The sequence below is a fragment of the Mangifera indica genome, chromosome 9 (assembly GCF_011075055.1).
Source record: "Mangifera indica cultivar Alphonso chromosome 9, CATAS_Mindica_2.1, whole genome shotgun sequence".
Taxonomy (NCBI): Eukaryota; Viridiplantae; Streptophyta; class Magnoliopsida; order Sapindales; family Anacardiaceae; genus Mangifera; species Mangifera indica.
Genome location: NC_058145.1, coordinates 3,976,535 through 3,993,547, shown reverse-complemented (window position 1 = coordinate 3,993,547; position 17,013 = coordinate 3,976,535). Strand labels below are relative to the sequence as shown.

The 17,013-nt window shown below is 35.4% G+C and overlaps 1 protein-coding gene across 3 annotated transcripts; it reads right to left on the bottom strand.

The window, feature by feature from the left end:
* Window positions 1–251: 251 nt before the first annotated feature.
* Window positions 252–13,192, bottom strand: LOC123225861 (ATP-dependent 6-phosphofructokinase 4, chloroplastic-like). Of its 3 annotated transcripts, none has more exons than XR_006504218.1 (15): window positions 12,738–13,192; window positions 11,944–11,990; window positions 11,755–11,794; window positions 11,612–11,674; window positions 11,393–11,530; window positions 4,312–4,470; window positions 4,180–4,233; window positions 3,963–4,031; window positions 3,563–3,692; window positions 3,427–3,467; window positions 2,755–2,979; window positions 2,240–2,288; window positions 1,829–1,983; window positions 1,372–1,629; window positions 252–720 (listed from the first exon to the last, which is right to left on the bottom strand). XR_006504218.1 is itself a non-coding variant. In XM_044650169.1 (14 exons), exons 1-14 carry the CDS (start codon window positions 12,987–12,989, stop codon window positions 1,471–1,473), a joined length of 1,581 nt encoding a protein of 526 aa, XP_044506104.1. In that variant the 5' UTR covers window positions 12,990–13,192; the 3' UTR covers window positions 1,147–1,470. The 3 variants fall into 3 exon arrangements, 1 of the variants encoding a protein (XP_044506104.1); XR_006504219.1 differs by having other exon boundaries at window positions 252–714; XM_044650169.1 differs by lacking the exon at window positions 252–720 and having other exon boundaries at window positions 1,147–1,629.
* Window positions 13,193–17,013: the final 3,821 nt, after the last annotated feature.

Genomic DNA, 17,013 nt, shown 5'->3' with positions numbered 1-17,013 from the left:
TTGACATTTTGTTCATTACTTTATTACATAATTTTTATACACAATTTTGTGTACAAATGATAATGTGTCATCATATTATTAGATGTTTTATCTTTAATTTTCAACTATCTAATCGTATGATAACACATCGTTGTTTATGTACATAATTGTGCACATAGCTTTACTAAAAAAATGAAAAGTCACTAATTGAACTTAGATATTTCTATAGCGGAAGACAATGACAATAACAAAGACATAGCAAACTACTGCTCTACTACACAATAGCAGCCGGCCTTCCACATTAAATTTCAAGAAGAAAAAGCGGTTAAAACTTGGCCATTTTCCAATGATTCCACAGAAAACTATGTTCTTTTTTAAATTGTACACAAGCTTGTATTACCCAGAAACCCTTTTGACAGCGTATTTTCAACAAGCAACTGAGTTAACAACCTTTTAGAAAAGGAAGGGCAGAGACACCAGAGTTGATTCCATCTAAACTAAATAAGCCCCACGTCAAATTTAAGCATGCAGGTGCATGTATGAGTATCTACACAGAGGATTGAGACAGTACAAGTTTATCCTAAAGGAATTAATATGAAGGATTCATAGGTCGATGGTACAAATTGAAAAAGATAGACTTGATGAACAAGTTGGATGACCAGGACCACTATTTGATCCAGTTGCAAAAGTTTTGTCTCCTAGTCTCGTGCATTGTTGTGTGGAATGTATAAATATCTGCAACTGGCGCAAAACCAGGTGTAAATGAGAGATACCGGGGGCAACTTGCTGACTTTATAGCTATGAGAAGAACTCAAGACACTCTTTGCTTTAAAGATCGTCACCAGCTCTCAACAACACGAGGTCATATTAATTGGATTTTATAATGGGGTTGGTTGATTCCTTTGCTTCTAGGCTAGGATCAGGAAGCCCACTTCTTAGCCATATTAAAAGCTAAGAAAACATGAGAATGAAACAGTAAAATGTATAACCTATAAAACACTACCGTTAGAAGAGTATTTTAGTGCAAAATAGTGACAGCTTCTCTATCCTTAATGATACAAAAATACATAAGCATACAAAATACTCAAACCAAGCAAAAGACTCTATTCTTAAAAGGAAGACATCCATTTTTTAACTTGTGCCACTTTGCAGAGAACTGGGCCATAATTTTACATTGAATTAATTTATATTCGTTGAATATAGAATATCTTTGCAGGATGCTGTTTACACGTATTTTGGCATGAGAAAACTGAAAGTGCGTGCAATATACAATCTAAAATCTGCAGAGCCAATAAATGTAGCAATAATGAAACCTAAACAGCAAATAAAATGTCTCAACAAAAGACACTCTGCCATATGCTTGTGACAATCACAAGGAAAAAATTCACTAACCTGCTTGAATTTGAGCGCAAATGAAATCCATCTTGAAATAATCTTTTTATCTTGTTGATGAACTAAACACTGAACTGTTTGGATCTGAACTCAAGTGATCTAAACTGAAGTGATCTTCATATTGTTGATTGCTTCTTTATCAACTCTATATTGCGACATGTCACTACTATTCAAGAAAGTAGGTTGATTTGTTGATGCAAGAAGCCTAGCCCACATCCTATCAGTCAACTTAACTGTGTTTTGTGTCCCAGTAACATGCTGCAAAATTGCATCATGCAATTAAAAATTAATGAGAAATTTGACTGTACCAATGCAGCGCAAAATTGAAATTTTAATAAACTCAATTAAGGATTACAAGCAGAAAGTATTAAGACAAAAGATAAATCAGTAACCTCAGTTACAATACACAAAATGTTATATTATCCAGAAAAAGAGATATAGGAGAAGCAGTGCTTACAGAAATCGGAATATAAGCATGCCTGCTGTTTACAGGTCCAACTGTGAAGCCTGTAAACCCAGCCATGGCCCCATGAACAGCACTATGGGCAAGAAGAGTGCAGTAGATGTTGTCTGACGCATTACTAGGAATTGCTCGTATCATGTATGTTGGATCTGCAAAAAATGGAATATAATATAAAAACTATAAATATTATAGACTTTTAACAAATGAGAATGTTTTTGCCAAAATTTGCAGACATCCACAATTTTTTGTTTATCCTCATGTTTCTCTCAGTATCCATAAAACAGAATGCTTAAAGTTGCCAAAGTAATATTTGACATTTCCTTACCACCACTAGAAATATTGAATTCTAGTGTAAGTAAACTCAAATGCACGAGAAAATAGAAACAAAATATCTCAGCAATATACCTATGTATTTCATATTTATTGTCATCTTCTGAATATTAGTGAAGTGATCCTGTGACATGAAGCATACTTACATTAGACTGATAATTATTAGAAAAAAATTTCTTCAACATGAAGAAAAGATGTCAGTACTCAGAAAAAGGAAAAAAACCAAAAAAGCAATACATTGGTTAAAAAAACTATAATGTAAATTATAACTCTTTAAATGAAGATTATCTCAAGGTTATTGGTCCAGTAAACATTTCATGTAAAGACAGAATCAACCATGTTTTCCATAACTCATTTTATTGTAGTGTGTAACCCTGCATACTATCTTTTTGAAACTGAAATCATATAATGCTTCTCAAGTCTAATAGAATCAAATTTGGAAACATGCTTACACAAAGAATCTTAGGATATAATCACAACCAGCATTGCTTGCAAAAGGTCATAAATTGTAAAATTTTATTTGATTAATCAGACTGCATACAATGATACTGTCTCATTAAGAGTCTGGGAGAAGAAATGTTGTTGCCCACCTTAATCTTTCGAGTCAACCAGAGACCAATGTCAAGGAGTAATCTGTTTCCCGATGCATCTTTCTCCTCAGCTGTAGCCATGCTTTGGGCAACATACTCTTGTCCTGCTCCTTCAGCTACCACAATTACCATATGCCTATTTTCTTTAAGCCGCTGTTCAATAAATTCAAAAAGTCCACCTTGGCCTTCCAGATAGAATGGAGATTCTGGAATCAAGCAACAATCCTGTAACATTCAAACAAAATCTTACAGATTAAAAAAAAAAAAAAACATTGTTATCATACTGATCTCTGAAAATCATTACAACATGAAACTATATTCTAAACCACAAGCTCATAATTACTCTTTTATTTGCACAAACAACAAACTTTTAGACACAAAATGTCATCACTCACAAAGAAAAATAACCATCGAGCTCTAGCACTATAAAATAGACATACCAAGACTAACTATTATCTTTGATAATTCTAATTAAAGCCTGTTTGGTATGACTTTCTCAAGTAGAGTTTATAGAAGTGGAGCTTATATTTTGGATAGATTTTTTTAAGCCAGAGCTTATATTTCATCACTACATATATTTTAGCACTATAATAACACCCAAAATTTGATCCAAGAATATTTAGGGTCATAAGCAGGAGAACAGGTTGTTATAGCATGGGAGTGAAGTCTTACCACATCTCGACTTGCCAAAGTTGCATGCATAGCAATGAAACCTGCAGAAGTCAAGCTCAAAAACATGTAACAAGAAAAGGAAAATAATGTAAAACCAATATGCACCTATGTATCACATGTTTCTTACAATACTTACCACTATATCTACCCATCAGTTTGACAATTCCAACTCCATTTTCAACACTTTCCACCTCCACATGTGCAGCATTAATGGCCCTCTGAGCTTCTTCAACAGCAGTATCAAAACCAAAAGACTTGTCTATCACCTGAAACCACAAAAGTAAATAGTAAATATATGGAGAATAATACTGATTTTATTTGGGAAGAGCATATCAATGCATGGTGAAAAAGAAGAAACTCATAATATACATATGAATTTCTTTTAAACAAACAATGCTATTACATGCACATGCATCAATTCTCATGCTGAAGCATAAAATCTGTTGGCGCTAAACAATCAAATCCATGGATATTTCCTTATATAAGATAACTACATCAACTTAACCAGCACTGTAGAGTATAACAGAAAAACTTACAGCAATATCATTATCAATTGTCTTAGGGATGCCAGCTACTGCCACTGGAAGACCACGTTTCTCAATTTCCTTAACCAAAATGTGCCAATAAGACCAGGAAAAAATAGAAATACAAAAACACATTGACGTTACATCACAACAACGTTGCCTGACAGGTAGACATGAAAAATAGGAATAGGAATTTATATAAGTATATATGTGTACGAGGAATTCTCACCTTGTAAATAAGAGCTGCTCCTTTCTGTGTACCATCACCGCCAATTATATACACCTAAATTCAATCGAAAGATCAATATTTCTGCTTGTTAAATTTTTATTTATTTTAGTTAGATAAAAACTCATGCTCCACCTGATTTATTCCCCTGTCTTCTATATTGTCAACAATCTTATGGGTATCATGACCTCCCCGCGAAGTACGAAGAAAAGTGCCACCACGTTTATGGATATCATTCACAACTTTAGGAGTCAACATCATGGTATTTTTAGAGTAAAAGCCCCTGTAACCACCCTGGATAATCCAACAAGATCATGGAGATGCAGTCATATTTGAAAATTTGATCCAAGTGATCAAGAAATAAACACAATTTAAGAAAATAATATAATGCAAACCACAAGATTATTGTTGGAAAGAGGAAACAAGAATTGGTGTTTTGAAATCCTTAAGGATTATATAACCAACTTCACTCTCGGGCACCAGCTCTTTGCAACCAGAGAAAAGAAGGCGCCTAATTAGAATTAGTAAGTCATCTCTAGGTACCTATCAATTTAGTATCAGAGCATGATGAGGATGGAATGAAGGGTAGAAACGATGTAGAAGAACATAATGTCAATAAAAGAAAAGTTGGACGAAATGGGTAACTAGTTTGGGGAGATGAACTCAAGAATGGAAGGGGTTGAAGCAAGTGTGGAGATCATGAAAGGGTACCTTCAGGATTTCAAGGAAGCGTTGGTCAAAAAAGAAATGGGGGACAAGGGTAAAGCCCCAATGGGTCAACAACCCATTGCATCAAATTCCCTATCCATCAAGGTATTTATAGCATCTCTGTCGAAACGGACTAAAGAGATAGAAGGAGAGGAGCAAACCACCGAAGGTAGGCGTGGTGGAGTATAGTAATAAGGGTTGATGTGCAAGAACCTCTAATACCATCGACTAGACTTACCTCTATTTGATGAAGAAAATATTTTAGAATGGTTAGAAGAAGTGGAAAGATACTTTGATGTGAACAAATTGGTAGAGATGGAGAGATTGATGACAATAAGAGTGTGCATGGAAGGAGTTGCTTTCCACTGGTTTAGATGGAAGAGAAAGCGACAACCCTTCTTTAACTAGGAAAAATTTAGAAATGCACTCAAACATTTCTAACCGGAAGACGAGCGTACCGCCCAAGAAGAGTTGTTTTCCCTGCGTTTGATGGATTTTATCCATGAATATCAATGTTGTTTTGAACTCTTATCAATGACGGTTGATGGATGATTAGAAGAGACCCTAATGGTGATTTTTATGAACGGGTTGACAAAAGAACTTCATTAGGAAGTCAGGTTGTTTCGGCCGACAATGCTTAAAAAAACCATGGAGCGTGCGTAAGAAATAGAGAAGAAGAGCACCATGATTGATAATAAATTGGCGCCCGACCCGTGAAGCCTAATCGGAAAGTCTATAACAGCCCAACCTGTTAAGTACACCTTTCGAATCCTAACCCACAAAACGCAGCCCACAACTCTATTTTCAACTCCAACTATTGACCCAATAACACCACCTAAGCTACTTCAACCAACCTAACTGGACCAAACAGAAGACAAAATAATCATCGTTTCTTCGCCCAAAATCGACCTGAAACCACACCTCAATATCCAGTGATCACCTTGGCAATTAGGGCAACTTCTAGAGCCTCATCGTCAAACCAGAAGAGGGGGGAACTTACAACGCTTGACAAATGAAGAGTACAGATCAAAAATTGAAAAAGGGATGTGTTTCAATTGCAATGAGAAGTTTACACCACGACATTGTTGTCAATTTTGGTAGCTCTATGTCATGATAGTCTACAAAAAAGAGTCAAAAGACGACGGTGCAGAGATAGAAGAGGAAGAACCCACTGAAAGCAGAGAGTTGGAACTTGGCTTGAATTCTAATTCGGTGTTTGAGATATACTCTCTAAAGGCCATGAAATTTTTTGGGGAAATCAAAAGGAGACAAGTGTTGGTGTTATTAGACAGTGGGGTGACTCATAATGTTCTCTCAGACAAAGTAATGAAGGAGTTGAATATTCTAATCAATCCAGCTCAATTTGTAGTAGTGTTGGGTGATGACAGAAAGATCTGAGGGGTGGGGAAATGAGAAATGGTGGAGTTAGCATTTCAAGGAATTAAAGTAGTGCAAGACTTATTTCCTTTTAAATTGGGCGGAGTAGATGTGATTCTCAGAGTTCATTGGTTGAGTCAATTGGGGGAGGTGAAATCAAATTAGGGAAACCAGACAATGAAATTTGAATGGGATCCGAGAAAAGTGGAGATTAAGGGCAACATTTCCTTATCAAGGCTAGAGTCGTCTGTAGGGGCTCTATCAAAGATAATTAATAACGGAGATGATGATTTTTATTTGAAAATGGAGAGTAAATTAGAGATTCCACAAACTGAAGATCACCAAATTCCCCTTAAACTGACGCCTTTATTAGAGGAATTCAGAGAATTGTTCTAGGAGTTACGTGGCCTTCCACCTAGGAGAGACAGAGATCATATTATTCGATTGGTAGAGGGGCTCAACCACCAAACCTTAGGCCTCACAGATACCCATATTTCTAAAAGGGGGAAATAGAAAGGATGGGGAGAGAGATGTTGATAGCTATGATAATTTGGTCTAGTATCAGTCCTTGCTTAATTCCATGTTTTTGGTTCTGAAAAAATATGGAAGATGGAAATTCTGTGTTAATTATCGGGCACTTGACCGTGTCACCATCCTCGACAAGTTTCCTATTCCTATAATTGATAAGCTGTTTGACGAGTTGGTGGGGAGTTGCTGTCTTCAATAAGCTTGATTTACGATCGGGTTACCACCAAATACGAGTTAGAGAAGGGGACATCGAAAAGACAACTTTCCAAACGTATGATGACCGTTACGAATTTCTGGTAATATTGTTCGGTTTATCAAATGCACCGACCACATTTCAAAGCTTGATGAATGATATTTTCTACCCATTTTTGAGATGATTTGTATTCGTATTTTTCAACGATATCTTAGTATACAAAAATGGGCTTCACGACCATGTTAGGCATTTAAGGGAGGTGTTGAGACTTCTACAAGTTCATCAATTAGTAGTCAACTTAAAAAAAGTCGATTTGGACATGACAAAATGGAATACTTGGGGCATGTGATGTCTAAAAATGGAGTTGAAGCTGATCCTAGCAAGATTCGAGACATGGCAAATTGGCCAACGCCACGAGATTTACAGGACTTGAGAGGCTTTTTGGGATTGGCAGGGTATTATTGAAGGTTTGTGCGAGGATATGGGAAGATCGTCAAGTCGTTAACAAATCTTTTGAAGAAAACTCTTTTTGATAGAGTAAAGAAGCACAGAGAGCGTTTGAGGCTTTAAAGAGAGCAATGGTTACTGTCTCGGTTTTGACAATACCTAATTTCTCCAAAGAATTTGTCATGGAGATTGATGCCTTTGGAGTCGGATTAGGTGTTGTGCTTATGCAGGAGAGGCCAGTGTCATATTTGAGCAAAACATTGTCACAACGAAACTAGGGAAAGTCAGTGTATGAAAAAGAACTTATGGTCATTATGATGACACTATAGAAATGGCGTCATTACCTCCTTGGTAGGCACTTCAAAGTGAGAATTGATCAACGAAGCCTAAAGTTCCTAATAGACAAAAAAAATCAGACATGAACAACACAAATAGTTGGTAAAGATATTGAGTTTCAACTTTAAGATACTCTACAAATTTAGCTATGAAAACAAAGTTGTCGATGGCTTGTCATGAAGGTGTAGAGGAACTCCAGTCTATCTCTATGAGGAATCCAATGAGTGTAGATAGCATACAAGCAGAGGTTTTAAGGGATGACAAGTTGCGACAGATTGTACAAGACCTCCTACGAGATCTTGTTTCCTGTGTAAGCTAATCTTTGAGGAATGGAGGATTATTATACAGAGGCAAAGTCGTATTACCAAAGAATTCCAAGTTCATCTCACAATTTATGACAAATTTTCACTTTTCTTCTTTCGGCAATCACTTAGGTTTCTTCTGCATTTATAAGAGAATTTCATCGATACTTTACTAGGAAGGGATGAAGAACAACGTAAAGCAGTTTGTGGCTGAGTGAGAGGTGTGCCAACGTGCCAAGGATGAAGCCACTTCGCCGACAGGTTTACTACAGCCCCTCCCTGTTCCATCCAACATTTGAGAGGATTTATTAATCGATTTCATTTTTGGATTGTCAAAAGTGAAGGGGTTCGACACGGTGTTAGTCTTGGTGGATCGCCAAACTAAATATGCACAATTTATTGTCATTCAACACCTTTACATAACAAAAGACATAGCTAGCATGTTCATTAGAGAAATAGTAAGACTCAATGGTTTTCTTCGCACGATTGTATAGAACCATGATCGAATCTTCATGAGCCATTTTTTGTTAGAATTATTTAGAGCAGTAGAGACAAAAATGAAGTTTAGCTTGGCATACCATCCACAGACAGACGAGCAAACCAAAGTGGTGAATTGCAACCTCGAAACATAACTCAGATGCTTCTGTTAAGAGCAACAATGAAGTTGGCCCAATTGGCTACCTTAGGTTGAGTTTTGGTACAATACGACTTTCTATGGATCAGTAGGAATGTGTCCTTTCAAGACGGTGTATGGGCGAGACTCTCTGCCCCTCTTAAGATTAGTGGATGAGACTTTAAGAGTAGAAAAGGTGAATGTGATGATTAGGGAAAGAAATGAAGTCCTGGACAAGTTAAAAGAAAATCTTACACAGGCCAAGAAAGAATGAAGCGTTTGGCTGATAAAAACAGAAGGAAGATTGAGCTAGAAGTGAGACATCAAGTGTTTTTATAATTACAGCTCTATAGATTCTGTTCATTGGCTTCAAAACCAAATGAGATGTTGAGTCTTCGGTTCTATAAACCACACTTGGTTAAGGAGAAAATAGGAGCAATTGCTTACAGTTGAGACTTTTAAAGACAGCGCGAATCCACCCTGTTTTCCACATATCGCAGCTAAAGAAATATATAAGACCCACTGTGCAAAGTCAACCTCTTCCGAGCTGCTTAAACGAATAAGTGGAATTAGAGATGCAACCTGAAAAGGTGTTAGATTTTAGATATTAGCAGTAGAGAGATTAGAAGTTGTTAATCAAATGGCATGGGGTTATCCGACTGTGACAGTTCTTGGGAATTATATAAGAATCTAATCCAAGTTTTCCATCAGCTACACCTTGAGGACAAGGTGCCTCTGGATGAGAGGGGCAATGTTAGGGCTCGGGTTTATGTAAAGAGGAAGAAATCAAAACACAGATGGCCTAGTTGCAGAAGGTACAAATGTGTTAGAGTGAAAGTGTTCATATGGAGGAAGACAGAAAAAGAAAAAAGAGAAAGTCCACTTGGCACCACTAATCCATCTAGCAGCAACAATCCGTATAATAACAGTGCAAGAGACATGAATGCTACCCAATTAACTAAGGAAACTGCAACAAATGTCAACCCACCAACTAAGGAACCCACTATAGACCAAGATCGACAGGAAGCTTAGAAGATAAGTAGGCAGCAAACATTGGGAACCATCAAGTTAAGGGAGGCTGATATGGTGCCAGAAGAATGAAGGAACAATGAGAAATGAGGGTAGGAAAATTACAAAAACCTAGAGAACGAAGGGTAGGAAAATTACGAAAACCTGGAGAACGGAAGGAGAAGGGCAGAACATTGAAGAAGAAGAAGTAGAGTGAGGGAGAGACCAACCTCTCGAATGCTGGATTAGTCGAATATATTTTGGCTTGCTACTTTTTTGTTACTGGCTTGTTAATCTTTTGCATTTTGGTTATTAATCAGTTTAGTGTATGAAACAAGAGTGATTGGGGATTGAACTTTGCATTCATTTTCCAGTAAAATATATAATACACACAGAAGTTATTACATCTCTGTCTCATACATTTATCCATATACAATATCAATATATTTGAGCCGTTGGCAAGGTTGTGGTTGGATATCCGTCGGAGTTTCTTCTTGCTGGGAGAGTCTCTTGATTTGTTGTTGATACATCAGCTCAAGTGACTCCTGACACCTATCAAAATGACACTCATCCAAGCAAGGAGCAGACAGCCAACACAACAGACCAACAACCAATATGTCAGAACCAATTGCCTAGAAGAGAGACCACAAAATTATTCTTCACTGAAGCGGCACCATCTGATTGGAAGAGCAGCAAGGGTGAGCAAAAAGAAAAAGAGCACCTAGAGAGCGATAGGAAGGCAGAGAAGAAAAATCATGAATTGAGGAAAACAGGAAAGTCTCAACCTCTCATATGCTGGATGAAGGATTACTGAATGTTTAAGTGTTATGTTATGAGTTCCTGAGTCATTAGCATTTCTAGATTTACGAATTTTCTGTTACTCTTTTACTTGTTGGAAACTGCTATGTATGTGAGAAAATATTTGTTATTGAAAACATTTCATTTAATATAAAGAAGTTATATGATTACAAGAACATCATTGTTTTATTGATTGAGTGAACTTAACACTTTACATTCTATTCAATAGAATTGCAATAGTTTCAAATAACCAACTTCACTCTTAGGCACTAGCCCCTTGTAACTAGAGAAAAGAAGAAGCCTAATCAAAAGCAATAAGTCATCTTTAGGTACTTATCAACCCATCAGATCCTACGGGTCAATTTCAAGTGCACAAAGGTATGGGAATATTTGGAGATTGTTGAAAGCCAAAATTCAATCAAAGCTAGAGAAAAGACTATGTTTTTGGTGTGATGAAAAGTATGAGACGAATCACCATTGAAAATCTTGCCAATTGAGAGTGGCACTAATATGCATAAAAGACAAGGAAGGAGAAGGACAATTCCGGCAATACCAAATACAAGGAATTAGAAATGGTAGGCACATGACGAGATGCTTAAAATATTTCTTCAATTTTAAGTTTATGTTTATCCATTTTTATTTTATTTTAAAAAAAGCACCATTCCTAATTCTCCTTCTAAAGTTAGCGTGATCACTATCCAAAATTTCATCTCTCAATGCTTACAAGGAAAAAAGATGTCAATTCAATAAGCAAAAACCAATAAGCATATAAAAGTTACCACAATTCTTCAGCAATAGGTTTGGTACAAAATTTTGTATAAACAAAGAAAAAATGATGGAAGATGAATTGAACTATTAAGGGAAAACCCTATCAAGTGATGGAACTTGACTATCAATTGAACTCACCTCAATGCCAAGTATATTATCAACCCCATACATGTAATTCAGGCCACATATTATCTCCCGAATGACTGTATTGATCCCAGGGCATAAACCCCCACAAGTCACAATGCAAGCACACACATCTTCTGGCTTGAAATACACCTAATATCGGGAATATTTTAATCATATTTTGTATTTTCTATCAAAAAGAACCTATATTGGTCCTTCAAAAAGAAAGCTTACCTTCGCTCGTGGTCCTGCACGCCGAAAATGTACTCCTCTAGGACTATCTTTTTGTAAAACTATCTGAATCAAATGCACCAAAATTAAGTAAGAGAGAGCAAGAAACATCACATATCAAAATTAAATTGAAAACTTCTACTTACTCTTTGGGCAACCACATCCTCAGGGCTAACGAATGTTTTCCTACCAAAACAAAAGAATATATGCACAATAAATCAATAATCAGAACTGAGATTCTTGAGAGTAGGAGAAAAACTAGTAAGATAAGTCCACAAATACTTGGCCTAATTACTAGCTCAAATGGAACTTCATGAAAAATTGAAATGCCTTACTTGACAATAGCATATGCTTGGCTCTTTTCCAGTGGATTAGGGTATGACTGAAAGAAAGGGACAAGCATGCCTGTGTTACATATCCATCAAATAGTTCAAAAGACAAAAGAACCATCCAAATATCAAACCCCAACGAAAGAGTAAGAACATCCTCGTTAACAAATTTTCAATGGAGGATTTCTAGACTAAATATAAGTCACAACTCAACCAAAAGATGATCTTGTGAGTTCTTTCTCACAATTCCATGCTGTTAAATCCTAATCCTCCCATTCACGTTTTTCAACCTAAACTCCACCAATACATATGGGTGCATTGCATATAACCAAACAATTGGTCAACTTTATGAAATTGAGAATTTGAAATTTTTTCCTTTTAAATATCTAAGAATGAGTCCGGTAAAGCAATCATTTTCTGAAAACAGAAATAGTAAAAATCCTTCAGCTACGTTTATAGAAGAAAAAATACACAGGAGCAATGTGTTTTTCAAACCCTGCTTTCAAACACAAAACTGAACGCCTTTTTAACTGTTTTTGAATTTGACAGGATCAAGCTTCCTGATTTCATCTCTGTCAAATTCTATGCCTCAAAATTTACGTTAATTTCCTTCAAACTACATTATACTCCCTAGTTTTCAATTGAAAATTCACTTCTCATTATTGTCAAATGCAATTGTACTATAAATGTATATTTATACACTTTACGATCTGAGCAAGCAATTAAAATTTAAATATGAACAAGTTTTACTGATAAGTTAAAATGAAAAAGAAAAAAAGAAGAAGAAGAAGAGCGATTACCGGTAATTCGGGGAGAAAATTAGTCAAGTGCGGAACATCCTCGAGAACAAAACCGTCGTCAATGGGCGGTTGATCCAAAACCTGACATCTGACTGGACGATTTTGGCGCGAAACCAACGGCTTAATTTGGAAGTTTCTGGAATCGAAATTCCAGCTGCGTAATAGTGGATTGAGAATCATGCAGTTATTGGAATTGAATGAAACTGGAGGCGGAGAGACAGAAAACCAACGAGAAGAAATTGAAAGATCCATAAAAAAAGACCGAAAGATTTGAAAATGTTAAGAAGTTGATTGTACAAATTTTTTATAATAAAGAGGAAAGATAGATTTGTTAAGAGATTAGAAAAACGAAGTGACAAAACGGGATCGTTCCAGGGGAAGGGCAGCCGCTAACGCAAATTCCAGTAGCCAAGTAATTAAATCGTGAGATGGTCAAATCAAAGATACAAGCTTTTGACTTTTCAACTCTACAGCCAAAATGGAAGACGCAATTAGGCAGTGCCCTTATAATGTGACAAGCAACAGTCTACGACAAAATTATTATTAATTTACAAATTGAAAAATCAATTATTATTAATCTAGTAATTTAGAGAATAACTGAGTTTTATTATACTAATGTGGAAAATTAAAATTTTGTCGCGTTTATTTTAACATGACTTTCTAGCATCTCATTTGCCATGCAATTTATTGCAAGATATTGATATACCATACAAATGCAATACAGTCAGAACTGTCATTGGTTTGGTTAAGCATAAGCCTAATTATTTGATCCGAAAAATTGACTTTGAAGTTAATAGAATTGGGTCTTGGGTATACATGGACAGAAAAAACTGTCCATTGAATCATCAGGGTTGAGCTTGAACAAAGATTGTTCAAATCGGAGACCTGATAGGCCTAAAAATGCATTATCGTCAAAGGTGCATTTATTAATTTTTAAACTTGCTAGAAAATCGTACGAGTATGCTGCAAATTTTTAGGGTGCGTTTGGTTGAGGATGATTAAATATTACTTTAGTAATCTATCTTTTATTACTTACATTACTTTATTTGGTTTATAAGTAATAAAGAGATTCCGATAATCTTCTATTATCAATGGTGATAGAGGAGATAATATAAGAGATACTCTGATTATCACTTTCACCTTAAGTATTAAAAGATTATCGAGACAATCTTGATTTTATTATAATATATAATTTATTTATTATTTTTTTTACAACAAAAATAATCTTATTTTCATTTAATATAATAAATAGCATAAAAAATATTCTAAAATAATTATACCTAAGGTTATTTAAGTAAAATAATATACTAGTATTTTTTTATTACCTTTAACAAAACACAATAATTATTTATATTCACTCATTTTTACGAAATCTTATCAAATATAGTAATAATTTATACTTATTAAGTTTTAAGATAACCTATCTTCAAAGTAATATTTTAACTTTAACAATAAAATATTTCCAAAATCAACCAGTCCTTCAAAATTATAAAACAATCTTGAAATTAGTTCAGAATAAGTTTAAAACCCGAAATTTTTAACAAAATGAATTGGAAAAAAAAATACTCTTAGGCCCTAATAGACAAGCCCAAAACTCAAGTGAGAAATTTTTTTACAAACTCAGGCTTGAATAAACCAAGCCCGATTCCATAGACCTGATTAACAGCCCTAAATACCATATGGTTGAATGCATGCATTTTTGTCCATCAATATGGGAAATTGAAAATTTTAACATGATTTTCTCCTATCTATACAATTTTACTCAACTTCCTTTTTTATTATACATCTATACTACAAAGTCTAGTATAATGTCAAGATTACCTTTATCTTCAACCTTAAAAACAAAAGCCTCAACTAACTTTTGACCACAAAATAACAGTTATTTTGCAAATATTTTGAATAAAATTCATCTTAATTTAGGTTATTTGTAATCCAAATCCCTAATCTTATGTTTTTTTTTACTAAGACAAAAGAAGTTAGCTAGCTTCAAGAAATGTGTTCGATTGTGTGGAAGTTGACATAGACCCTAATAGAGTCAGATTCCAATAAAAAATAAAGAAAATTAAGAAAAGTAGTGCATACTTAGATGGCCACCAACTATGTATGTAAGTGGCAAGACACATAAAAGCAATAGAGTTATATGAGAGATAGATACCTATAAGATGCATCATGTATTTGGCGTTAAAGCACATTAGCCACACAGTTCAGTTTAGTTCAGGTGTGCATGGTAAAGGATGTGACCTTTTTAGTTAATTCCTCAAGTGATTAACAGGATGCATTACATACATACCTATGGTAGGGGCCATTCGAGGATGGTTTGTAGATAGTAGTCCCATAGCTAGTGTATATGGTAAAAGAGGGATTGTGACCAGATTCTGCGTGTGACCAGGGTATCACAATTAGCTAGCTCAATAGATTGTATGACATGTACACAAGACACGATAGTGAGTACATACACAAGGTGTCATATGCTTTCACCAAAATATCATATATCTCGAGATAAGAGAGGCTTAATAACCTTTATAGATAACCTATGTTAGGGCAAGAGTAGTCGAGTTATGACCATACTAAGATTAACTAGTGGGACGTCAAATTTTTTTCTCAATTTTATGTTTTATACAAAGTACCGAGAGGACATTGACTTACTTAGTGTTTTCACTTATATGTTTTTTTTTTTTTGTGGTTTTGTAGATAGAGGTAAGTAACGGGGCATGCGGAGAAATCAACGATCTAGTCGTGCTATTACATAAGGGCAAAGGGCAATCGTCATTTTTCAGAGTAATTTTATTCATGTGTTTTGTCATTTCAATTACTGTTTTGTGGATGTTTATGCATAATAATTATTCGTACTGAGTTTTCAAACACATTAGTTTACAATGTTTAATAAATAAAGTATTTCAGTTAATTTTCTAGTTACACCTTTTCACACGTATTTAAGTTTAAGAATCTAATATCATGCTATTTTTCACTATTTGAATTAACAAGTCAAATTATATACATCTCTTCAGGTCATATTTCATGGAAGGGTATTATAATACATAATTGTAAATATTTGTCTTTCCAACACAAAGCAGTCATTTTGAACTTAAAAAAAATCATATTTTTCCTAAAATAACCCTAATTTTAATAGCCAAGCCACTAACAACAATGACACTTTCTTGCGACACACAAAAGCAAACACCAGTAAATCCCGAATTAAACAAACAACCAAACAATATCCCTCAACAAAATGAGATTTTTAAATTGAAAATTTATAACCCAAATGCAATCATCATCAAAATCCATTAATCTTATATCAAAAAGCAACAAAGAACTCACCTCGTCTACCATTGTAACGTCGCTTGACTTCTAACTATGGTTAGGTGTGTTTGGGTGAGCAGTTTTTGGGTGTTGGTTGTCTTTGGGTGAGTGAATTTTGGAGCGGTGTTTTGAGACCTCGTCCAACCATTTGAATCCTTTTAATAAAGGCGTGGGAAAAGGACTAGTTCCCACCTAATTTTTAGGCCATTCTCAAACCTACACCCACGGGAGATGAGAAACTCTTATGTCCACCCATGACCAAACTGTCATCCAAATTTTCAGTTAGAGACAGAGGTAAAATTGTCATTTTAACTATAAACTTTAAAACTTTAAAATTTCACCATTTTCCCCCTCCAGGTTTTAAAAACTAACACCTTAACCCATCCTCAAAGATTGAAAAGTTTAGATTTCACACCTAGGGTTTGCTTCATTCTCCGACCACCACCGATGGTCGACTCATTCCACCGATCTCCCATCTCCGACTACAAAAGATGACGAAGGACGACCCTTTGTAACCTAGATCTAAATGACGAAACATCGTCCAAATCTGAAAGAACAGCGAAGGGCGACACTTCGTCGTCCTTCATCGTTGCGTCTGGATGACACGACTAGTGACAAAGGACGACGAAGAGTCATCCTTCGTTGTCTGGGTAGAGTGATGAAGAGATCTTCGTCTTTTTGTCGCACCGTACGATGAGGAGATGAATGTCTCTTCATCACACCACCGTTGTCGCACTAAGAGAAGAAGGAGGTCGGAGACGACACCGAAAGATGAAGTTGAAGAATGGGGTTGAAACTACTATTTTTGAAAGATATAGGGTTCGGCTGAGTTTTAAAAAGTGGAAACCCTAGGTTTGGGGGTGAAAATGTTACTTTTCAAAGTTTAAAAACCTTAAGTAAAAGTGAAATGTTAGTTTCTAAAACCTGGGGAGACGGGGAGTAATAAATTTTATAACTTTTTAATATAAATAGTAAA